This window comes from Oncorhynchus mykiss, chromosome 5, assembly GCF_013265735.2.
Source record: "Oncorhynchus mykiss isolate Arlee chromosome 5, USDA_OmykA_1.1, whole genome shotgun sequence".
Taxonomy (NCBI): domain Eukaryota; kingdom Metazoa; phylum Chordata; class Actinopteri; order Salmoniformes; family Salmonidae; genus Oncorhynchus; species Oncorhynchus mykiss.
Window position 1 is genome coordinate 48,149,536 of NC_048569.1, and position 25,495 is coordinate 48,175,030.

A 25,495-nucleotide genomic window follows, 5' to 3' on the forward strand; every position below is an offset into this window, starting at 1 on the left:
GACTCCCGGGTGTAACAGTGCTAGCTGTGCCACCAGAGACCCTGGGTTCGAGCCCAGGCTCTGTCGCAGCCAGCCGTGACCGGGAGGTCAATGGGGCGACGCACAATTGGCTGGGTTGGGTTGGGTTGTGTTTCGGGGGACGCATGGCTTTCGACCTTCGTCTCTCCCGAGCCTGTACGGGAGTTGTAGCGATGAGACAAGATTCTCCCCACGAAATTGGGGAGAAAAGGTTTGTAAAATGGATGGAAAGACAGAAAATAGAGGTTGTGGTGGAAGCGGCAGAGAAGTATTTGGGATTGCTAAAATAAAACAGCTGCAGGGGGTGTTGAGTGGTACTGATATGTCCTCTCAGACCGTTGATCTGGAGTAGGACTAGGTAGGGTTAAATAGTGGAGGGGTGGTGTTTTTGTTGTTGTTGAGAGAGTTAGTAGGTGGTAGGGTAATTTTCCTTTTCCACAATTTTGCATTATTGTATCTAAGAATATAATGTAGGTAGGCCATGAATGGTCTCACACGCCAGTACAGTAGGTGGTGCTCTATGCACATAAAAGTTGGATGCAATCCGCCAACCAAATTCCCAAAGAATAAGAAGAAGATGAAATCCGTGACCCGGAAGTACATAGTTATTCTTGCTGTGGTCGCTGTTATTGACAGTTATTTAAAGAATACGATGGTATTTGACTGGTAAATAATGTAATCAAGAGGAGGTTATCCAATCACGGATTGTCAATAACACATGGCAAGCAACTTGAAATTTTGTTTTTGACGCGCACCATGGCAGCTCGCTCAAGGTAAGCAGACAATGATAATGTTAGCTAGTCTACGAACTAGCTAGCTAGGTCAATCAATTTACACAGCATAGTGAGCAAACTAAGAAGAGCAGCTAGTCTAAAAGTTGAATTTTGGCATGTTACTTTGATATATACGTTTGAATGTAGCTAGAGAGGCTTGCTGTAAAAGTTATCAGTTAAACGTAATAACTGCGTTACCATACCGTTTTTGGTGTAATCACTGCTCACCACAGCTGTGTAGTGTGATTTTAGTTAGCAAGCTTGTGCCACTTCTAACCAGCTGATCGACGACATCGGTGTGTGTTTATATAACTAACGTTAGTATATAAGGCTGTGAGCTAACTTCAAAACATGCCATCGTATTTCAATTAACAGTGTAGTTTGCTAACAACTATTTTGGATAGCACGGTTTAGTAAAATAACTGCCCATTAACGTTAGCTAGCTACGTTATGTAATTTAACGTGTGGTCCTGTGAGTTTAAACGAGCTAACTGTTTCACATGAATGTAGTTGCTAGTTAGGCAATTAGTTAGACAGTTAGCTCACACTCGTAAGTGTCAGATGGAAATAATTGGTTAGATAAATCGATGCCTAGCTAATCCTTACTGTATCTAGCAGTTAGCATGCTGTAATAGCTAACTACTTTAGCTAGCTGTTGTGGATTAACCTTATATTAGCTAATAGCTAGGTACCGTTAACCGTAGTTCAACGTTTTACAGAAGAACTAGTGTAGCTACATTCAATCAATCCGTGTTGGCATTCAATCTAATTTGCTAACCAGGAGATTGAATATGGCGACTAGTTAGCTACGCCTCCTGCGCATGAACAGCCTTTTACAGTGGTCAGTTGAAACCGTTTTCCCAACCTGTTTGTTTTCCAATAAAGCCCATTGCCCCAAACTCAGGGAAGGGGAGGAATGCAAGTTAACATTGTGCCTGTTAATTGTACGTTTCTAGCAGTCTTTTGAAGATAATCAGAAACTTTGAATATCAGGTTTGAGACTAATAACAAGCGAGGCTCTGTCACTCGGTGTCACAACACTGACCTAAAAACAGGAGTTAATAATAATAATAATAATAATAATAATAATAATAATAATAATAATATTCACAGAAGTACATCCCTGTTTGGGTTCATGAAAGTTAGATTGGTCTACTGCTTTGGTATGGCATTAGACCTGTCTTCTGGAATAAACTATTGTAGCCAGCTGATGTCTGCTCATGAAACTAAACCTAAAGGTGTGTAGCCCAGGATAACTAGCCTACTAGCTTGGGCTGTGATATATCAGTATCAATGTTTTTCCATGGCGAAAACATGAAGCAGGAAAGTCCTCATGTATGTACAATATTGTGTGAAGTAAATGAATGTGACTCTGGATGACGTGTTTGTTTCCAACATTAGGACTGTTTTTCTAAAAACGTTCAATCAGATTCATGTTTTGTTTCCTTGCCACAATACTAAGAAGTATGGCAAAATTGGTATTGTGTAGGGATGTGCATCTCTCCTTACAAACACGATTCAATACGCATCTAGATAAATGGGCTCTGACACGATGCTGGAAAGATACTTTTTTTTATTTTGATAACGATTCAGTCCGATTTGCTTAGTCAGGAGCTGAGCTGGATGTGTGTGTGTGAGAGAGCTGAGCCATCGGGCAGGCTAAGCCACTACCACTATTAGATTAGGGGGGCAATTTATGTTTTTGGCCCCCCACTTTTTATCTGATATCCTCATCACCCACTGAATAACTTGTCATATAGCAGATATATATTGGCATATGACGAGCAAAAAATATGTATCTTTAGAAATTAGCTATGACATAGCCAATTAATACAGTTTCGTATTTCACTTCCATTGTGTTTACCATCAGTGCCTGAATATCTTTTCACCACCCCCAATCTATATCAGTCAGTGAGTTCTGAGTAGCCTAATGATACAGGGTAACCCACATGTTGATCTTTCTCCAGGCCTAGCTCTCAGGAATGACCCAGCTTGTCCTCTGCCTGGTGTTTTCATGTGCCTTCCTCGTGTATGACAGGGAGCAGAGATGTAAGTTAAGATGGGGTGAAGAGGGTAATAATTAGTACAACTCCATATTTTCAACCACAGTGGTGGCTGCATCATGTTATGGGTATGCTTGTAATATTTAAGGATTTGGGGAGTTTTCAGGATAAAAAATGTACGTAATGGAGCCAAGAACTGCTTTCCACCAGACAGTGGGGAGATGAGTTCACCTTTCAGCAGGACAATAACCTAAAACACAAGGCCAAATCTACACTAGAGCTGCTTACCAACAAGACAGTGAATGTTCCTGAGTGTCCGAGTTACAGTTTTGACTAAAATCTGCCAAAAAAATCTTTGGCAAGAATTATAAAAATTTAAAAAAATAATCCTGGGCAAATGTTGCACAATCCAGGTGTAGAAAGCTCTTAGAGACTTACCTAGAAAGGCTCACGGCTTTAATTGCTCCCAAAGTATTTACTCAGGGATGTGAATACTTATGTATACTGTGAATACTTATGTAAATTAGATATTTTTGTATTTACAAAACATTTGAAAACAAAAAATCAACATGTTTTCACTGTCATTATGGGTGAACAAAATAATATACACTGCTCAAAAAAATAAAGGGGACACTAAAATAACACATCCTAGATCTGAATGAATGAAATATTCTTATTAAATACTGTTTTCTTTACATAGTTGAATGTGCTGACAACAAAATCACACAAATTATCAATGGAAATCAAATTTATCAACCCATGGAGTCGCACTCAAAATTAAAGTGGAAAACCGCACTACAGGCTGATCCAACTTTGATGTAATGTCCTTAAAACAAGTCAAAATGAGGCTCAGTAGTGTGTGTGGCCTCCACGTGCCTGTATGGCCTCCCTACAACGCCTGGGCATGCTCCTGATGACCTGGACTAAAGCATCCGCCAACTCCTGGAGAGTCTGTGGTGCAACGTCGCGTTGGTGGATGGAGCGAGACATGATGTCCCAGATGTGCTCAATTGGATTCAGGTCTGGGGAACGGGCGGGCCAGTCCATAGCATCAATGCCTTCCTCTTGCAGGAACTGCTGACACACTCCAGCCACATGAGGTCTAGCATTGTCTTGCATTAGGAGGAACCCAGGGCCAACCGCACCAGCATATGGTCTCACAAGGGGTCTGAGGATCTCATCTCGGTACCTAATGGCAGTCAGGCTACCTCTGGCGAGCACATGGAGGGCTGTGTGGCCCCCCAAAGAAATGCCACCCCACACCATGACTGACCCACTGCCAAACCGGTCATGCTGGAGGATGTTGCAGGCAGCAGAACGTTCTCCACGGCGTCTCCAGACTCTGTTACGTCTGTCACATGTGCTCAGTGTGAACCTGCTTTCATCTGTGAAGAGCACAGGGCGCCAGTGGCGAATTTGCCAATCTTGGTGTTCTCTGGCAAATGCCAAACGTCCTGCACGGTGTTGGGCTGTAAGCACAACCCCCACTTGTGGACGTCGGGCCCTCATACCACTCTCATGGAGTCTGTTTCTGACCGTTTGAGCAGACACATGCACATTTGTGGCCTGCTGGAGTTCAGCAAACCTTCTTGCCACAGCTCGCATTGATGTGCCATCCTGGATGAGCTGCACTACCTGAGCCACTTGTGTGGGTTGTAGACTCCGTCTCATGCTACCACTAGAGTGAAAGCACCGCCAGCATTCAAAAGTGACCAAAACATCAGCCAGGAAGCATAGGAACTGAGAAGTGGTCTGTGGTCACTACCTGCAGAACCACTCCTTTATTGGGGGTGTCTTGCTAATTGCCTATAATTTCCACCTGTTGTCTATTCCATTTGCACAAAATCATGTGACATTTATTGTCAATCAGTGTTGCTTCCTAAGTGGACAGTTTGATTTCACAGAAGTGTGATTGACTTGGAGTTACATTGTGTTGTTTAAGTGTTTCCTTTATCTTTTTGAGCAGTGTATTATTATGACCTGCTAGATCTACTGTCTTTTATATTATGACATTTCAGCTAGATCTACTGTCTTTATTATATTACAACAGACCAGCTTTATCTACTCTCTCCATTTCACTTTGGCCATTGTTGTGTGGGCCTGCCCTCCCCTCAACAGCATCAAATAGGCTATTTCATGTGGGTTGGGGTGGGGCGGCAGACACACGCATCTCACATTTCATGACATTTCATGTTTATATAATGCTTCTAAAATTTAAAAAAAAATCACTTATATTATTAATTTCAAACAAGGGCATAAGCATGATAAGTCCAAAACAATGTCCTCTCCCGTTCAAAAAATATTCCTCCATAATTGCTAAATGAATCGTCCTACAACAATCTCTGTCTCACTTTCCCAATCAATTTATTCCAAAATTGTGTGTATATCTAGACTTAGATTTAGCTTTCCCTGACTTAGTCGCCATAATGATTGATATATATAACAGCGCTGTGCGTAATATGTGTTTCTCCTTCCGGTATGAAACTTCAATAGCGAATTACTCTCTTTACACCGGAGCTTACTGCATGGGTTGGTCTTGCAACACATAAACATGACCTATTGCCGTTTACCTCAGCTCATTGGCTATCTACCCAGCTAGATTTCAAGATGATCAGTGGTCATTGGGTTAAAATACAGTCAATCAACGAAACAGCGGGCAAATCATTGGTGCACAATGATGTCATGACTTGTTGTCTTCAAATCGGTTTCTTTCAGTCAATACGTCCCGTGAAATGACCCATCAGGTTTGATTGTGTTACAAACAAACCAGTTGATTGCAGTGAAACCAAACATGACTGGGAAAAGTCACGTTCTGTGTGGGTTATTTACCTGGAATGTGTCATCTCAAATGGAATGAGACGGAATTCCTGACACAAGCGGTTCACAAAATGTTTTGTGTTAGGCTATAAAAATGGATTTGATCAAACAAAAGATCATTCATTGTGTAACAATGAGCATTGCAAACAGATGAAGATCGTCAAAGGTAAACAATTTATTTTAATGCAGTTTGTGATTATGTTACGCCTGTGCTGGTTATTATTTTTTTTGGGGGGGGGGGGGGGGGGCTCTATGCTCAAATAATCGCATCGTATTATTTCGCAGTAAATCATTTTTTAAATCTGACAACGCAGTTGGATTAGCAAGATTCTAGGCTTTTGATAAGTGAGACACTTGTATTTTCATGAATGTTTAAGATTACTATTTATGTAGCGATCACCGTATGTTGTGGAATTTCAGCCCGCTACCGGGTTCCGTGCTCAGAGAGGTTAACAGTCTGATGGCCTTGAGATTGAAAAACAGCTTCTATCTCTCAGTCGCTGCTTTGATGCACCTGTACTGACCTCGCCTTCTGGATGATTGCAGGGTGAACAGGCAATGGCTCGGGTGGTTGATGATCTTTATGGCCTTCCTGTGACATCGGGTGGTGTAGGTGTCCTGGAGGGTAGGTAGTTTGCCCCCGGTTGTGCAGATGTCACTACCCTCTGGAGTGCCTTACGGTTGTGGATCTGTAGAAGTTTGAGTGCTTTTGGTGACAAGCCAAATTTCTTCAGCCTCCTGAGGTTGAAGAGGTGCTACTGCGCCTTCTTCACCATGCTGTCTGTGTGGGTTGACCAATGTAGTTTGACCGTGATGTGTACGCTGAGGAACTTAACTTACTACCCTCTCCACTACTGTATCGTCGATGTGGGTAGGGGGGTGCTCCCTCTGCTTTTTCCTGAAGTCCACGATCATCTCTGTTTTGTTGACGTTGAGTGTGAGGCTATTTTCCTGACACCACACTCCGAAGGCCCTCACCTCCTCCCTGTAGGCCGTCTCGTCATTGTTGAAATCGAGCCTACCACTGTAGTGTCGTCCACAAACTTGATTGAGTTGGAGGCGTGCATGGCCACGCAGTCGTGGGTGAACAGGGAGTACAGGAGAGGGCTCAGAACGCACCCTTGTGGGGCCCCAGTGTTGAGGATCACCACCTGGGGGCTGCCCGCCAGGAAGTCCAGTTCCCAGTTGCACAGGGCGGGGTTGAGACTAGAGGTCGACCGATTATGAATTTTCAACACCGATACCGATTTATTGGCGGACCAAAAAAGCCGATACTGATTAATCGGCCCATTTTTTTTATTTTTTTATTTTATTTTATTTTTTTGTAATGACAATTACAACAGTACTGAATGAACACTTAACTTAATATAATACATTAATAAAATCAATTTAGCCTCAAATAATGAAACATGTTCAATTTGGTTTAAATAATGCAAAAACAAAGTGTTGGAGAAGAAAGTAACATTTCAATATGTGCTATGTAAGAAAGCTAACGTTTCAGTTCCTTCCGTTTCAGTTCCAGAGCAAGGGGAATTAATTATAATATAATAACACATGGAAATACGAGCCTTAGGTCATTAATATGGTCAAATCCGGAAACTATCATCTCGAAAACAAAACGTTTATTCTTTAAGTGAAATACAGAACCGTTCCGTATTTTATCAAACGGGTGGCATCCATCAGTCTAAATATTCCTGTTACATTGCACAACCTTCAATGTTATGTCATAATTACGTAAAATTCTGGCAAATTAGTTCGCAATGAGCCAGGCGGCCCAAACTGTTACATATACCCTGACTCTGTGTTCATTGCACGCAAGAGAAGTGACACACTTTCACCTGTTTAATATTGCCTGCTAACCTGGATTTCTTTTAGCTAAATATGCAGGTTTAAAAATATTTACTTCTGTGTATTGATTTTAAGAATGGCATTGATGTTCATGGTTAGGTATCAACATGTATGCAATGCAGGACACGCTAGATAAACTGGTAATATCATCAACCATGTGTAACTAGTGATTATGATTAAGGTTAATGCTAGCTAGCAACTTACCTTGGCTTCTTACTGCATTCGCGTAACAGGCGAATGAGGCAGGTGGTTAGAGCGTTGGACTAGTTAACCGTAAGGTTGCAAGATTGAATCCCTGAGCTGACAAGGTAAAAATCTGTCGTTCTTCCACTGAACAAGGCAGTTAACCCACCTTTCCTAGGCCGTCATTGAAAATAAGAATGTGTTCTTAACTGACTTGCCTAGTTAACCTCTCTGGGATATGTGGGACGCTAGCGTCCCACCTGGCCAATAGCCAGAGAAAATGCAGAGTGCCAAATTCAAAAAAATTACTATAAAAATCTAACTTTCATGAAATCACACATGTAAAATACCAAATTAAAGCTACAAGTGTTGTGAATCCAGCCAACATGTCAGATTTCAAAAAGGCTTTTCGGCGAAAGCAAACAATACAATTATCTGAGGATAGCACCTCCGTAAACAAAAGAGAGAGAGAACATATTTGAACCCTGCAGGCGCGACACAAAACGCGGAAATAAAAATATAAATCATGCCTTTGACGAGCTTCTTCTGTTGGCACTCCACTTTGTCCCATAAACATCACAAATTGTCCTTTTGTTCGATTAATTCTATCTTAATATAGTAGTTTGAAATGTTTTGAGATATTTCGTAGTCACTTTGCGCAAGTTGGAACCTGTGTTTTTCCGGATCAGACATTTTGGATATATATATATATATATATATACACACACACACACACACACACACACACAGTGCCTTGCGAAAGTATTCGGTCCCCTTGAACTTTGCGACCTTTTGCCACATTTCAGGCTTCAAACATAAAGATATAAAACTGTATTTTTGTGGGACACCATCATGAAGTGGAACGACATTTATTGGATATTTCAAACTTTTTTAACAAATCAAAAACTGAAAAATTGGGCGTGCAAAATTATTCAGCCCCTTTACTTTGAGTGCAGCAAACTCTCTCCAGAAGTTCAGTGAGGATCTCTGAATGATCCAATGTTGACCTAAATGACTAATGATGATATACAATCCACCTGTGTGTAATCAAGTCTCAGAATACTTTCACAAGGCACTGTGTGTATGTATGTATATATATATATATATATATATATATCTCCATCCAAAATGTCTGATCCGGAAAAACACAGGTTCCAACTTGCGCAAAGTGACTACAAAATATCTCAAAACATTTCAAACTACTTTTGTAGGGCCATTCCCACCCCAAGAAAATGTCCGGAAACTTGCAGGTGCCTTGGTGGAAGAGTGGTGTAACATCTCACAGCAAGAACGGGCAAATCTGGTGCAATCAATGAGGAGATTTACTGCAGTACTTAATGCAGCTGGTGGCCACACCTGAAACTGACTGTTACTTTTGATTTTGACCCCCCCCCCCCCACCCCCTTTGTTCAGGGACACATTATTCCATTTATGTTAGTCACATGTCTATGGAACTTGTTCAGTTTGTCTCAGTTGTTGAATCTTGTAATGTTCATACAAATATTTTCACATGTTAAGTTTGCTGAAAATAATAACAGTTTACAGTGAGAGGACGTTTATTTTTTTTGCTGAGTGGTTTCAGAGGAAGGCCCAAAAAATGATCAAACTCCAGTCATCACAGACTGTTCTCTCTGCTACCGCACGGCAAGTGGTACCAGAGTGCCAAGTCTAGGTCCGGGTGGACTATGTAAATAATAAATATTGTCCTACCTCTATTTCTTGAACTGCATTGTTGGTTAAGGGCTTGTAAGTAAGCATTTCACGGTAAGGTTGTATTCGGTGCATGTGACATACAATTTGATTTATTGGTCCTTGCCAATGCATTGATTTTCAAATTATTATTATTATTACATTTTCAAATGTGAGAATAATGTGCTTGCCTGACTAAATAAATTGAATGCATGCATGGGGATTTTTCTGTGGCCGACGCAGTCACACCTAATAAAGTCATGAATAGTGGGAACAACAGAGTGGTTGGTGCAACACCCTTCAATTGAAGCAGTGGGAAACAAACCAAAGTGGCCACATGTCTCACAAAAACGAATCAAAAATGCAATCACGGTTATTTTAAGGGAGCAGAAGAATGATTTTCTCTGAGCTGGATTTGCCAGTCTTAGCAATTAGTTTGTTTGTTTTCCCTCGTTAGCCTTTAGCTAACATCGTCTGTGTGATTTCGCTGTTCATTTTGTTAGTATTTTTGTAATAGAAGCCCAATAACTTTTTTGCCGACCTGAACATCTGGATACCGCCCAAGCCTAAGTAGTTTATACTTAAAAAATCATATTTCAGCCTTATCTTATGGCTCCCCCAAATGTGATGGCAACCCATAGGACTGTTTGTATATAATTACACCTGTTTCCAATATAAGCACACATCCCCCATTACACCTGTCTCCAGATATGATGGCTACACATACCCACATTACACCCATCTCCAGTTATGATGGGCACACATGATGACATCCCCCTGGACAGTACTACGCCTAGATTGACTAGGTGTGTACTCAGACTTCTGTGTAAATCATATTGATGTCTACAGAAATTCAGACTTGCGCACAAATTTCAAGTTATGATTTGGCCAATGAGTAAACAGTGGCGTCGATTTTTATGTCCTGTGTCTGTCTGATTCACTGCAGCCACAATGAAGAGCGGAATCTCCTTCGCATCCGAGAGTGGGAGAGGCGGAACCAGGAAGCCCTCCAGGAGAAGGAGTTCTACCAGGAGAACGTTCCCCTTTTTGGGGAACCCTACAAGGTGAGTTTGGTTCCTGTTTACCTCTGTAGAACTGTGTACTATTTGCGTTGCTGTTTGCTCTTAAGAGAGGTGTTGTGAACCCGATTCCAACCTTTTTATTAGAAACTCTTCAGAGCTTCTTGATGTATTTATGATTTGCTCCGGAAGTGGTCACCTGTGTGCATACCCTTCTGTAATCGCAATGTGGTCGATGTCTGTCTAGTAGTAACTGAAGTATAGGCTAGCTCCAGGCTCATGGCAGTTCTCACCTTTCTCCTCTATTAGGAGGGTTGTGTGATGTCTCCCCAGATCTCTTCTATGATACTCCAAATATTGCGATATCCCATATAACTGGTTTGCGCAGTTAATTAATAAATCATTCCAGACTGCAATTGTCTAATACCCATGTCTGGGATCTGTTTGTAAGTGTTTGATGTATGTCTGGTAGCTATAACAAAGTTAAGGAAAAAAATCAGGAATTATCACAAGCACTTGTATTCTAATGAGTCCTGTGTGGCTTGTGAGTTTCGTAGAGCAAAACCGTCAACACGTGCGTGTTCATGAGCGTCTAAGCTTTCCAAGATGGGTCATAATAGAACTGTAGCTCAGACATTAGAGACGTTTTATTGAACAACTCTAGAGCTCCGGTCTACTGCACAGGCTTTCTGCTATGGGCGGCTCCAGAATAAATAGATCCATCAAATAACACGTCCAGGAAGTTTTCAGCTGAAACGGGTGACTCAGGTGTTAAGAACCATTGAAACCACGATGCGGTCTTATTGGGTCTGATGGAGTTGTCTTACAGCATGGACATGGTATACACTCGGTGGCCAGTTTATAGTTTGCTCCTACAGACATTGAGTCACGTTGCCGTGGCTCGTTATATAAAGCAGGCAGACTGTCATCGAGGCATTCAATTACTGTTCCATTGAACACTAGTATGGGCAAAACAAGTGACCTAAACAACGTGGGTGTGGTATGATATGATCGTCAGTGCCAGTGGTACCAGTTCCACTATCTCAGAGATGGCCTGCCTTCTGCACTTTTCACGCACGAAAGTTTATAGGGTTTACCGAGAACAGTGCGACAAACAAAAAAACATCCAGTCAGTGGCAGTCCTATAGGCGAAAACAGCTTGTTGAGAGGTCGAAGGAGAATGGCAGGAATCATGCAAGCTAACAGGCTGGCCACAAACAGGCAAATAACAGTGGCGTGCAGTATGGCATCTCGGAACGCACAATTCGTCGGTTCTTGTCACAGCTGGGCTAATGCAGCAGACCCCCACACCGGGTTCCACTCCTATCAGCTGAAAATAGGGCTGGGCGGTATCCAGAGTGTCATAATGTTTCTATACTATACTGGGTATACAGTATTGGTGAAAGTGTACAAAGGGCGTTGGATATCATTTTTGACACATCTTTGATTTCTTATACTTATAAGCAGTGGCATAGCACGCTCCGCCGCGAGGCAAGTGTACGATTTGGGAGAAGGGTGGCAAATTAGGACACATCCTTCTGCCTCAACCCAACATTGCCCTTTTCTGAGGATTTTGTTTGGCGTGACTAGTGAGTCCATACATGGAATCCAACCCCAGGGGGTAAGCTAGCTACTGTCACAGAGAGAACTTTGTCTAGTCTACCACTTTGTAAGGTCACATTGGTTGGTTGCCTTAAATAGTCAGCCAATATTTGATATTTTGGATACATACACAGAGACTCAAAAGGCAACAGTACATTTAGATATAGTGGGGCAAAAAAAGTATTTAGTCAGCCACCAATTGTGCAATTCTCCCACTTAAAAAGATGGGAGAGGCCTGTAATTGTCATCATAGGTACACTTTAACTATGACCGACAATTAGAAAAAAAAGTCCAGAAAATCACATTGTATGATTATTAATGAATTTATTTGCAAATTATGGTGGAAAATAAACTTTTGTTATTGACCAAATACTTATCTCAATACTTTGTTATATACCCTTTGGCAGTGACAGAGGTCAAACGTTTCTGTAAGTCTTCACAAGGTTTTCACACACTGTTGCTGGTATTTTGGCCCATTCCTCCATGCAAATATCCTCTAGAGCAGTGATGTTTTGGGGCTGTTGCTGGGCAACACAGACTTTCAACTCCCTCCAAAGATTTTCTATGGGGTTGAGATCTGGAGACTGGCTAGGCCACTCCAGGACCTTGAAATGCTTCTTACGAAGCCACTCCTTCGTTGCCCGGGCGGTGTGTTTGGGATCATTGTCATGCTGAAAGACCCAGCCACGTTTCATCTTCAATGCCCTTGCTGATGGAAGGAGGTTTTCACTCAAAATCTCACGATACACGGCCCCATTCATTATTTCCTTTACACGGATCAGTCGTTCTGGTCCCTTTGCAGAAAAACAGCCCCAAAGCATGATGTTTCCACCCCCATGCTTCACAGTAGGAATGGTGTTTTTTGGATGCAACTCAGCATTCTTTGTCCTCCAAACATGATGAGTTGAGTTTTTACCAAAACGTTAAATTTTGGTTTCATCTGACCATATGACATTCTCCCAATTTTCTTCTGGATCATCCAAATGCTCTCTAGCAAACTTCAGACGGGCCTGGACATGTACTGACTTAAGCAGTCCCTGGCGGCGTAGTGTGTTACTGATGGTAGGCTTTGTTATTTTGGTCCCAGCTCTCTGCAGGTCATTCACTAGGTCCCCCCGTGTGGTTCTGGGATTTTTGCTCACCGTTCTTGTGATCATTTTGACCCCACGGGGTGAGAGCTTGCAGATCGAGGGAGATTATCAGTATTGTATGTCTTCCATTTCCTAATAATTGCTCCCATAGTTGATTTCTTCAAACCAAGCTGCTTACATATTGCAGATTCAGTCTTCCCAGCCTGGTGCAGGTCTACAATTTTGTTTCTGGTGTCCTTTGACAGCTCTTTGGTCTTTGCCATAGTGGAGTTTGGAGTGTGACTGTTTGAGGTTGTGGACAGGTGTCTTGTATACTGATAACAAGTTCAAACAGGTGCCATTAATACAGGTAACGAGTGGAGGACAGAGGAGCCTATTAAAGAAGTTGTTACAGGTCTTTTAGAGCCAGAAATCTTGCTTGTTTGTAGGTGACCAAATACTTATTTTCCACAATTTGCAAATAAATTCATTAAAAACCCTACAATGTGATTTTCTTGATTTAAAAAAAAAAAATTCCCTCTCATTTTGTCTGTCATAGTTGAAGTGTACCTATGATGAAAATTACAGGCCTCTCTCATCTTTTTAAGTGGGAGAACTTGCACAATTGGTGGCTGACTAAATACTTTTTTGCCCCACTGTACATAAATGTTTCAGGACCTAAACTGACATGCTTTTTTTAGTTGTGAACTACAATATCACCCTCACTGCATGTTGCTCTCGGTTTAGTTAAAAGGTAGGCCTGGACTAGCGATTCTAAGTACGCGTTTGCAGTTTAGGGTCGACTTCTATTACAAGAAAGCGCATGTAACAAGATGCTATTGTTATTCTCGTCTTACTCGCTATCATTCATTTTCAAGGCTAACAACAACCATTGTAGATCTGATAAGAACCCTGTTATTATCAATTGTCCCAACATTGTCTTCAGAACCTAAACTTTTATTTTCTGTTTCAGACAAACAAAGGAGATGAGCTTTCCAGCCGTATACAGAGAATGCTGGGTAGTTATGAAAATGTGAAAATCTCCAACTCTCATCTGTGTTTGGACAGTAGCTTCTCTAATGACCCCCCATCTCACGTCACCACAACATATAGGCGGCCATCTCACAGCCGAGACAGAGTGAAGCCTGCATTCCAGAACACTCCTCTGTACGGGGCAGGCCAGAATGGTAGTGGTGGTCCCTCCATTAGCAGGCAAACTTCTCAGCCTCTGAAGAGGCTCCCTGTTCCCTCCTCCCACACCCAGTCCTCACTGGGTCTCAGTCAAGCCCTGGCCAGCCCTGATCCCCTCCAGGGGAAAGCTGAACCCTGCCCCTGGCCAGACCTGAGGGAGTATGCCAGTCTTAGTCCGGTCCTCTCCACCCTGTCCCCCCCAGCTGAGCCCCTATCCCCCCTACATTCCAGTGACCCCAGTGACTCTGAGCCCCAGGACACCCCTGACAGGCACCAAGGATCCCCCCTGCACACCGAGAGGCACCCGGCCTCCCTCCTGCACCCCGACTCCCCTGTCCCAATGGAGGGGTCCCCTCTGGATGACCCCCAGAGAGACATCCCACTTCTGGCCATCGAGGGAGCAACAACCCTGCCCTCTCAGACATTCCCTCTACCACTGGCCTCTAAACCAAATCTGGTCATGCCCCAGAAGCCCACAGCCTACGTCCGGCCCATGGACGGCCAGGACCAGGTGACCAGCGAGTCTCCGGACCTCAAGCCCTCTCCTGAAGGCTTCCATGGACAGTCTTATCATCATGAACCCTTACCAGACTTGAAAATCACCAAGCCCAGCCTTTCCAAACTGAAGATTCCATCACAGTCTATAGAGGTAAGCAGCACACTGTTTTGTTTTTAACCATGGTTGTGTGTGTGGGTCCTTATTATGAATAGCCAATACCCCTCAAACTCAATTCTGAACCGCGAAGCCAGTTAAACTGCATTTTTTAATTATTGTTCCCCTCTAATCAGAGACTGATTTAGATCTGGGACTCCAGGTGTGCGCAATTAGTTATCAGGTAAAACACAAAACTAGCAGGCTCCGGACCTCATAGGGTAAGAGTTGAGTACCCATGGCCTAAACTGTGAGAAATATCAGTTCATACCAGACACACTGGACTTTAGATTCAAATAAGTTGGCACACTTTAGATACAGTGGCATAGTTGTTCAGCAAAAAAAAGAAACATTACGTAACATCAATGCAACAAACCTTGAATATACCATATAATTTAACATGAACCAGTTCTAAATCAGTCCTATTTCTTAGTTGCTGGTTAATATAGAACTTTTGGCTGCCTTGTTTTGATCTGGAAAGTATCACTGTGACGTTAGTGACTTAAATATTTGGCAAACTCCAGACATCTTAAAACTGTAGACTGATTTTGGACAAAGTTAGCAGCTGCCTGTGGTTTTAAAATCTCTTGCCTACTATCCTAAATCTGTCTTGCCTACTACTTACCCCTGTCCTCTTATCTGATTATCAGCTGTTGTCAAACATGGGTCTGTAAAGATGCTTATCTTCCTCAATAGTGTTCATCAAATTCTACTAAATGAAAAGCCTAGATGACATCCTGGCATTTTAAAGTGTAATACATTTTTAAGAAATTCACATACCTAATCAGCCTATTATTTTGAATGTAAGTCTGGGTATTCACACATGCCCAATGCGTTCAGCTAAAGATTGCATGTAGGTTATTAACACAAACCCAGTGGAAGTCAAGCAGAACAACCCATTGTCGTCAATCCATTTGCATGCTCTAGTATAGTCCTATTCTCTCTGGGTGAATATTTCCATAATTGGCTTTGATGGGACTTGGAGTGGAGACCTCATCCTGCCTGTGTACCTGTGGGAGGACGCCAACAGGAAAATCATCTGTCCTGTAACGTCAGTTAATGCACATCTGTTTTCTGTAATTATGGTTGTTAGAATAGTCTCAAATGATAATTACTGTTGACTGAGACAGGTGACAATTTCTCTATGGGTGAATGTACATAATTAACCTTGTTAGTGATTCTCTTCTGCTAATAGGGTACTGTGTTTTTGTAGGCCTAACCAAAGTAATCCAATGCATTTATTTTGACATTCATTTATTTGCCAGGATTGTTACTTTCAAGCACCTCATGTCCCTCATCATACTTGCAGATCAGAATACATTATATTTCCCTTAAAGAGGGTGAGAGTTAAGGCACAACCAGCATTTTTTAAATCATAATTGAAAAGGTGAAACACTCGCTTTCTGTTAAACATTATTTAAACGACTATTAAAAGCTTGATGTTTCGGACCTTAATCGGAACCCTCAGGTTGTTTTCGCACTAAGAAGAGCTTAAACTTTCCCCACTGCCCCATCCAGAGAGAAGAGGACAGAAAGCTTCTGAGAGCAGACAGTTAGCTCATAGTTGTATTAACCATGCCTCTGCAATGCCTCAGCAAGGCTGTCCACAATAAAAAATATAAAAAAGCCTCTATGAGGAATGTGGCCTATCCCCTGCCCTCACCCTCCCTCCCCACAGCCCAGGCTGCACCTGCAGCGGCCCTGCTCTGCTCATTGTTGGAGTTCCTGCTGTCCCTTGCACATGTGGACATAAACCCAGCAGTGCTGAATAGGCAGGCTGGTGTTTTCACCCACCGCTGGGGCTAATCCAGCACAGGATAGCTGTGCAGTGACTCATAACCCCCACACCCCTCCTCACTCAACAAACTGAAGGGTCCACATAGAAATTCCACAAATAGAGCTGACATGTCAGAGAACTCGCCTAGTCAATGTCAGAGATGTACATCTGAACTTCTAGATAATATATTTATATCTGAACTTCCCACAACATTCTGTCCTGCTGAACACATGCAGCGTTCCTTTGATTTGAATCCATAGTGAATCTCCTGGAGAGTGGGTATTGGGTAATGTAGAGGTGTTTGGTGTTCACTCTGGGGTTTCATTGGTGTTTCTGTCTTGTATCAAGCTTGAAGCTACCTGCCCTCTCCCTCCCTGGCTACATGAAGCATTCTGCTCTACCCTGCTGTCCATACCTTGCCTTGACCATACAGAACTGAAATGTTAATAATTCACAATAATCCTGTTTGCATGGGCTGCTCAGATATACCCAGGACCTTAGAGTGAAGGTACTGGGAGGAACTTTTTGGTTCAATAAGTTTCCTCATAGATCTACTAAACTACATACATGCCTGCTAGTGAACTGTCACAATCTTCAGTATGCTCAGGAAATGGTTGCTGTTTAAATAAATGTACTTTATAATAAAGCAAGGACTAAACATAGTTATGTTTTGGCTCTGTAGCAGACATTGTGGCCATTACTTCAACTAATGGCTACTCTTTGACTAGTGGGGAAAGTCAGGAAAGTCTTTCGGGGTCAGTGACTAGCCTACAGTAAGGATGCACCGAGAAATGTTTGTGCCTATGCACTTCAGCGAAATGCCCACACGTATTCACTGTCATTAGGGTCAGCAGCCTGTTAACACACTAAAAGAGAAGACAATCAGTCAGTAGTAATAGAACATAGTTGTGGAAGCTGTTCTGTAGGCACTGTCCAAATATAAGGTAAATTGTTTGAAATGTAATCACACCATTGGTGTGTCTAGACAGTTATACAGGCATGCCGTAAGCCAATAATTCAATATTGAATTGCAATGCTCAAAGTAGCTAGACTACCTGGCTGCTACACATAAGGAATGCAATACTGTGGTGTTATGTTGATGTTTGTTGTTATCCAGCCCAGAGGTGTATCCTACAACACAAGCTAGATATTGCTCACCCGCTAACTCCAGCAGGCTTGTAACTGCGTTTGCATGTATTTTGGCTATTTGAGCGCCAAACTCTTCATTGAGACAATGCTGAAACATCAATCCATGGGCAGGTCCATGCTACATTATCATTTGTGACAAAATCAGCCCAGAGTTAGCCTGCCCAGGAGCAGGTTAGTTCTGATGGATTTGTTGCCATATAAATTGACCTGACTAAAAAGTGAGCCATATTTGTATGACCAAAATTACCTTGTTAACTTCTCAAACCTGATGCATAGGATACCCCTCTGGCTGCTGTTTGGAAACGGTCAATGCTGTTGTAGGCTACCCAAACTAAGTTACTGTGTGTGGTGGACGATTGTACTGTAGTATGGGGTTTGGAAAGATATGTGTGTTGTGTAGAGAGAGAGAGTTACAGTGCTCTAGAGGAATGCTCTGTCACAACATGCTCATAACAAGCTCTGATCCTCCCCTTTCTGGGGTTTTTATAGATTTTAACTGCTCTGTCTGTGCTGTGGTGGAGTTTTATTTTATGCATGGTTAAAGCTACAATCCAGACCATTCAGATCTGCAAACATTGAATGGTTAGCCCAAGGGATATGGGGAAAGGAGTGAATTGGATCTGGCTGATACTCTACCAAAGGTTGCTACATACACACTCGTTGGGCCACCACACTCTTTCTCTTCACCTAGCCTCAGGTAGTGTTGTCCTGTCTCAGAGCAGCAGCAGCCAGTGAGTCCACACAGTTCTCCTTTGAGCCTTATGTGTGTCACCCTGTTTATAAAGAGTCAGGGTCTAAATTAGACTAATGACCTAGTCAGCACTGGTTGATTAAGTAATAAGTGGCGCTCCTCTCCTGGCTGTGTTTGGTGCATTGTAGCGTTGCAGAATTGTATTGTTCCTAGCAGAGAAACGGAGAGAAAAGCCATACCCTCCTCCCACCCAATGCCACCCCACACCTCCACTCTTAGTGCTGTGTGTGTGTGTGTGTGTGTGTGTGTGTGTGTGTGTGTGTGTGTGTGTGTGTGTGCGTAGCCAGGCAGGCAGCTATAGTGACCACTGCTGCCTCAGAGCCCAGCAGCAACACTCCACTCAGTCCTCCCTACAGCAGCACAATACATTAGCTTTGTCACCAGCTTACATAACTACTGCTGTGAACTGAGGACCACTTTAAAGTCATTATCTGAAACACAGGACCCTGAGAAAAAAGCATTATATCACACTATTTTGCATTCTGAGACTGTTGGAAAGAAGTAGCGTATCCAGGCAGTTTATAAACAGTTATATTTTGATGGAGTACTTTAGTTGTTAGGCATTAACCACTACTTAGGCTATTATGGTGCAGTAGTCTGAGGTGAGAGAGAGAGAGAGAAGGGGAAAGGAGAAGTCTTGTCTGTGGTTTGCCAGTTCTTCTGTTCTAGGTTGGGACTAGGGTTGTGTCCCAAATTGTTCCCCGCCCCCTACATGGAGCACTACTTTTGACCTGCGGGCCATAAGGCCCTGGTTAAATAAAGGTAAAACAAAAAAATGCCTGGTCGACAAATTTGGGATATTTTATTAGGATCTCCATTAGATGTTGCAAAAGCAGCAGCTACTCTTCCTAAGGTCCACACTAAACATGAAACATGACGTAATACAGAACATGAATAGACAAAGACCAAACTAAATCATTTTTTTCAAAGACACATGCAGGAGGGGGGGGGCTTTGTGCTGTGAGATGTTGCTTCAACTGTTTTTTTTATTTTTTTTATCCCAACCAGGTTTGCTGTTTATTTGAGCAATAGGAGATGGAACGGCATTCCATGCACTAATGGCTCTATATAATACTGTACGTGGAGGCAGTTTAATTAAAAGTACTGCCGCAATTGACTAACTTATGTGTAAAGGGGTGGAGGGCACAACCAATGCATGGGGGGTTTATATACACTGTAAAAAAATATAAAGTGCTGGTCCCATACTTCATGAGCTGAAATGAAAGATACCAGAAATGTTGCATAAGCACAACATTTTTATTTCTCTCAAATGTTGTGTACAAATTGGTTTATATCCGTTAGTGAGCATTTTTGCCTTTTGTCAAGATAATCCATCCACCTGACAGGTGTGGCATATCAAAAAGCTGATTAAGCAGCATGATCCTTACACAGGTGCACCTTGTGCTGGGGACAAAATAAATGTGCAGTTGTCACACAACACAATGCTGAAAATGTTGAGGGAGCGTGCAATTAGCATGCTGACTACAGGAATGCCCACCAGAGCTGTTGCCAGATAATTGATTTCTCCATAATCTGCCTCCAATGACGTTTTAGAGAATTTGTCAATACGTTTAACCGGCCTCACAATCTCCGACCACGTGTATGGCATTGTGTGGGCGTGCGGTTTGCTGATGGGCACTCTGTTTACAAAGTTGACATGGTGGTGGGGTTATAGTATGGGCAGCGAACACAATTTAATTTTATCGATGGCAATTTGAATGCATAGATATCGTGACGAGAATGGCCCATTGTCGTGTCTTCATCTGCCGCCCTCATCTAATGTTTCAGCATTATAAAGGATCTGTACACTTCCTGGAAGCTGAAAATGTCCCAGTTCTTCCATGCTCACCAGACACGTCACCCATTGAGCATGTTTTGGAGGCTCTAGATCGGCGTGTACGACACGTGGTTCTACCTTTTAAAAGTTGCAGCGTACTTCAGCATAGCTTGCATGGTGCCGCAGAATTCTAAGGCATGTTATTTGTCAGCCACTGTTACCATTAATGCTAGTTAGGGCTAGTTTGACCACCAGAGGGCATATTTGAGAAACATTTGATAGCATTCAATAATTGCTGTTCAATATGCATTTCATAAATATGACAAAAGTGTATAAATAAGACGTATGAAACACGTCGGTAAAACCACAATGAGGACATAGCAAGTTTTCATTAGTCATTGGGTACATCGTACGAAAAACAGAGTAATCTTAAATAGGCATGTAATTCATGTTCAAATTTACATAGCCACATCATTCAACAGAAATACTCATCATAAATTTAGATGATGATGATTTTTATTTATTTATCCATTATTTTACCAGGTAAGTTGACTGAGAACACATTCTCATTTGCAGAAATGACCTGGGGAATAGTTACAAGGGAGAGGAGGGGGATTAATGAGCCAATTGTTAACTGGGGGTTATTAGGTGACCGTGATGGTTTGGGGGCCAGATTGGGAATTTAGCCAGGACACCGGGGTTAACACCCCTACTTTTACGATAAGTGCCATGGGATCTTTGTTTAACGTCCCATCCGAAAGACGGATACAAGTTATATGAATGGAATTATAGATATACCTCTCCTTAATGCAACTGCTGTGTCAGATTTCAAAAACACTTTACGGAAAAAGAAACATGCAATAAGCTGAGACGGCGCTCAGAACAATAGAAAAATTAGCCTCCATGTTGCAGTCAACAGAAACCAGAAAATACATGATAAATGTTTCCTCCCCCCCCCCCCCCTTCACATTAGAGTCATCAGACAAAGTTCTGTTGACATCATCTAGGGAAAGGCGTAGGAAGTGTGAACTCATCCATATCTCGCTGTAATTTCAATGAGAGCTAGGTTGAAAATCTGCCACCCCCAGAAAAAAATCCAAACAGGAAGTGGATTTTCTCAGGTTTTTGCCTGCAATATGAGTTCTGTTATACTCACAGACATAATTCAAACAGTTTTAGAAACTTCAGAGTGTTTTCTATCCAATACTAATAATATGCATATATTAGCAACTGAGACTGAGGAGCTGGCCGTTTTACAATGGGCACCTTTTCATCCAAGCTACTCAATACTGCCCCTGCAGCCATGAAAAGTTAGACTATCAGAAAGAATGTTTGCATTTATTTATTTTTAATCCAGAGCTATGAATGAGTGAGTCACTCAGCTTTATTTAGATGCCGGGGCTATATGACTGTGCCATCAACTTGATAATATACACTGCTCAAAAAAATTAAGGGAACACTAAAATAACACATCCTAGATCTGAATGAAATATTCTTATTAAATACTTTTTTCTTTACATAGTTGAATGTGCTGACAACAAAATCACACAAATTATCAATGGAAATCAAATTTATCAACCCATGGAGGTCTGGATTTGGAGTCGCACTCAAAATTAAAGTGGAAAACCACACTACAGGCTGATCCAACTTTGATGTAATGTCCTTAATACAAGTCAAAATGAGGCTCAGTAGTGTGTGTGTGTGTGTGTGTGGCCTCCACGTGCCTGTATGACCTCCCTACAACGCCTGGGCATGCTCCTGATGAGGTGGCGGATGGTCTCCTGAGGGATCTCCTCCCAGAGCTGGACTAAAGCATCCGCCAACTCCTGGAGAGTCTGTGGTGCAACGTGGCATTGGTGGATGGAGCGAGACATGATGTGCTCAATTGGATTCCGGTCTGGGGAACGGGCGGGCCAGTCCATAGCATCAATGCCTTCCTCTTGCAGGAACTGCTGACACACTCCAGCCACATGAGGTCTAGCATTGTCTTGCATGAGGAGCAACCCAGGGCCAACCGCACCAGCATATGGTCTCACAAGGGGTCTGAGGATCTCATCTCGGTACCTAATGGCAGTCAGGCTACCTCTGGCGAGCACATGGAGGGCTGTGTGGCCCCCCAAAGAAATGCCACCCCACACCATGACTGACCCACCGCCAAACCGGTCATGCTGGAGGATGTTGCAGGCAGCAGAACGTTCTCCACGGCGTCTCCAGACTCTGTCACGTCTGTTACGTGCTCAGTGTGAACCTGCTTTCATCTTTGAAGAGCACAGGGCGCCAGTGGTGAATTTTCCAATCTTGGTGTTCTCTGGCAAATACCAAACGTCCTGCACGGTGTTGGGCTGTAAGCACAACCCCCACCTGTGGACGTTGGGCCCTCATACCACCCTCATGGAGTCTGTTTCTGACCGTTTGAGCAGACACATGCACATTTGTGGCCTGCTGGAGGTCATTTTGCAGGGCTCTGGTAGCGGTCCTGCTGCTGGGTTGTGGAGGAGGCCGTAGGAGGGCAACGTCTCCTGATGTACTGGCCTGTCTCCTGATAGCGCCTCCATGCTCTGGACACTACGCTGACAGACACAGCAAACCTTCTTGCCACACCTCGCATTGATGTCCCATCCTGGATGAGCTGCACTACCTGAGCCACTTGTGTGGGTTGTAGACTCCGTCTCATGCTACCACTAGAGTGAAAGCACCGCCAGCATTCAAGTGACCAAAACATCAGCCAGGAAGCATAGGAACTGAGAAGTGGTCTTTTGTCACCACCTGCAGAACCACTCCTTTATTGGGGGTGTCTTGCTAATTGCCTATAATTGCCAGCTGTTGTCTATTCCATTTGCACAACCGCATGCAACATTCATTGTGAATCAGTGTTGCTTCCTAAGTGGACAGTTTGATTTCACAGAAGTGTGATTGACTTGGAGTTACATTGTGTTGTTTAAGTGTTCCCTTTATTTTTTTGAGCAGTGTATAATGATACTTATTTGTTTTTCAAAAAAACGAAAGTCCGCGATTTGTAATCAAAATAAAGGCCAAAATAATAGTATTTTCCAGTTGTCAACAATTTGTTTACCTTTATTTGCCTAATATGTTCCATTATTTCTGTCATTCAGTAATATTTATTCCCACAGTAATTTATGGATCCATAAGGAAATAAACATCTGCATTTTTGAATGAGTATTTGTATCATTTTGTTAACTAAAGCATAAAGATGGTGATGAAGAAATTGTACTGTACTGTATATGCTTCATCCAACATTTTGCGGTTTCATGAGGTCGCCCATACGTAGCTTTATGTAGGTGCTGTGTCTATATGACTGCATCAACTTGATTATTTAGCAGACATCACTTGCTTATGTTCAGTCAACACATATCTTAAGAATATCATGGAATATATTAGATTTTTTTTTTGTTTCTCCATGCTTGTCTCAGAACAGCGGGGAACGGTGCTGAAATAGTCATCCACGGCGGGTAGGCTATATATAACAATATTTTTAAGATTAGTTTTTTTTGGAAAACAAAATAAAGTGAGCATTTTGTAATCTGAATAAAGGCTAAAATATTTATTTCTGTTTTTAGAGGAACAGAAAGACATCCCGGCCAGTCAAAACCTTCCTTAACCCGGATGACACTGGGACAATTGTGCGCCGCCCTATGACCCAATCACGGTCAGCCTGGATGTGATACAGCCTGGATTCGAACCAGGGACTGTAGTGATGTCTGTTGCACTGAGATGCAGTGCCTTAGACCACTGCGCCACTCAGGAGCCATGACCAATGTATATTGTCCTGCTAATAGCCCATCCTAGAAACGTTGTTTACAGAATTCACAGCCTGCCATGCTTGTGGAAAACAGGGTTAATAATACGTTTTATCCTTCCACATGGTAAAGGTTCCAATTCATAATTTTTTTAATCAAATAGTATATTTGTGTTTCACCACAATATTTGTTGTATTATTTGTTCTGTCTTTTTCTGGTGGATTAAACTGAAATTGCAACCAATCATGGCCGGTTGTGATACAGCCACCCTAACTAAGAAATACATTTGATGAAAGAATTCTCCCCCTACCCTCCTAGTTATGTCTATTGTTTTGCTAATAGCCATAATGGCGCTGTACAACATAACCATGTGTGTTTTGAAAGAGTATTTTCCAATTAAGCCACAATTTGTTTACCTTCATTAGACAACTTTGTTACAATATTTCTGTAATTCTGTGATATTATTCCCATAGTAATTCATTATGGATCCATAGCTAAATAAACATCTGCATTTTGAAAGATTATTTTTTAATAATTTTATGAAGGAAAGCATGAAGTAATACAGTAATGTACAGCTTTATCCAACATTTTGCGGTTGCATGAGTTCACCCATACGCAATTTAAACATTTTGGATAGTAAAGCATTTTGAAGCTAGAAGCTGCCTGCATTTGTTTATTAGGTTACTGTGCAGTCTGACAAGTAAACAGCCTACAGTATGTACTGTAGTAAACATGCCAATACTGCCTGGCTCTGGACCAATGCATCAGCTGTCGCCCGAATTTCCACTGATGAGTGAAGATGATGAGCGATCGGCGAAGGTCATATGTAATCTGCTGGCTTCACAGTACATCGCCATCGCTCTAATCACAGTCAGAAGACCGTTGAAGAAACTTGTGTGGACTTATGGAAAGGCTCGGTAAGACATGTTAAAAATATATATATGTATAATTTATTTTTTCGATTTTTATAAGTTAGGCTATTTACAAGCAAAAGGTAAATAAAATATTGTAGCCTACACCTCACGGACTGCTATATTGTTTCCACAGTAATTCACTTTTGCCTCCTTTTTCAGGTTTCACGGCTCAAGATTTCTTTGGGGAAGAAATCGTCAAGAGATATGCTGGACCCTATGTCAGAGAGGTGTTTCTGGGACCACATTGTTTCTTGCGTTTTGAATATCTTTTTTCTCGTTATTTTATTAACGAAGCTGAAAGATGTTGATGAAGAAATGCAAAATGCCTCCAGATGTCCATCACTACTGTAAATAAAAACACAGCCTCTTTTTACATTCTTTATTGTAACCACAATGTCACAAATAATTTGTATCTACCGTTCCAAATACTTTGATAGTTTGGGATTTACAAATGTGTGCTTTTCATGTCATTTTTCATTAAATCCAGTTCGGATTTAAGTATAA

General features: G+C 42.2%; 1 protein-coding gene across 5 annotated transcripts in view; it reads left to right on the top strand.

Moving 5' to 3' along the window:
* The first annotated feature begins 333 nt into the window (after positions 1-333).
* The window catches only part of LOC110523980 (AF4/FMR2 family member 1), a 72,027-nt gene continuing 46,865 nt past the window's right edge, over positions 334-25,495 (top strand). Inside the window, exons 1-4 of one of the 5 annotated variants that reach the window (XM_036977737.1) lie at positions 334-791; positions 10,040-10,137; positions 10,278-10,395; positions 13,996-14,862. In XM_036977737.1, coding sequence (XP_036833632.1) covers positions 10,082-10,137; positions 10,278-10,395; positions 13,996-14,862 — 1,041 coding nt within the window. In that variant the 5' untranslated portion in view covers positions 334-791; positions 10,040-10,081. Of the gene's footprint in view, positions 792-2,758; positions 2,841-10,039; positions 10,138-10,277; positions 10,396-13,995; positions 14,863-25,495 lie in introns of all 5 variants that reach the window. The other 4 variants (XM_036977734.1, XM_036977733.1, XM_036977736.1 and 1 more) reach the window with 4 other exon arrangements.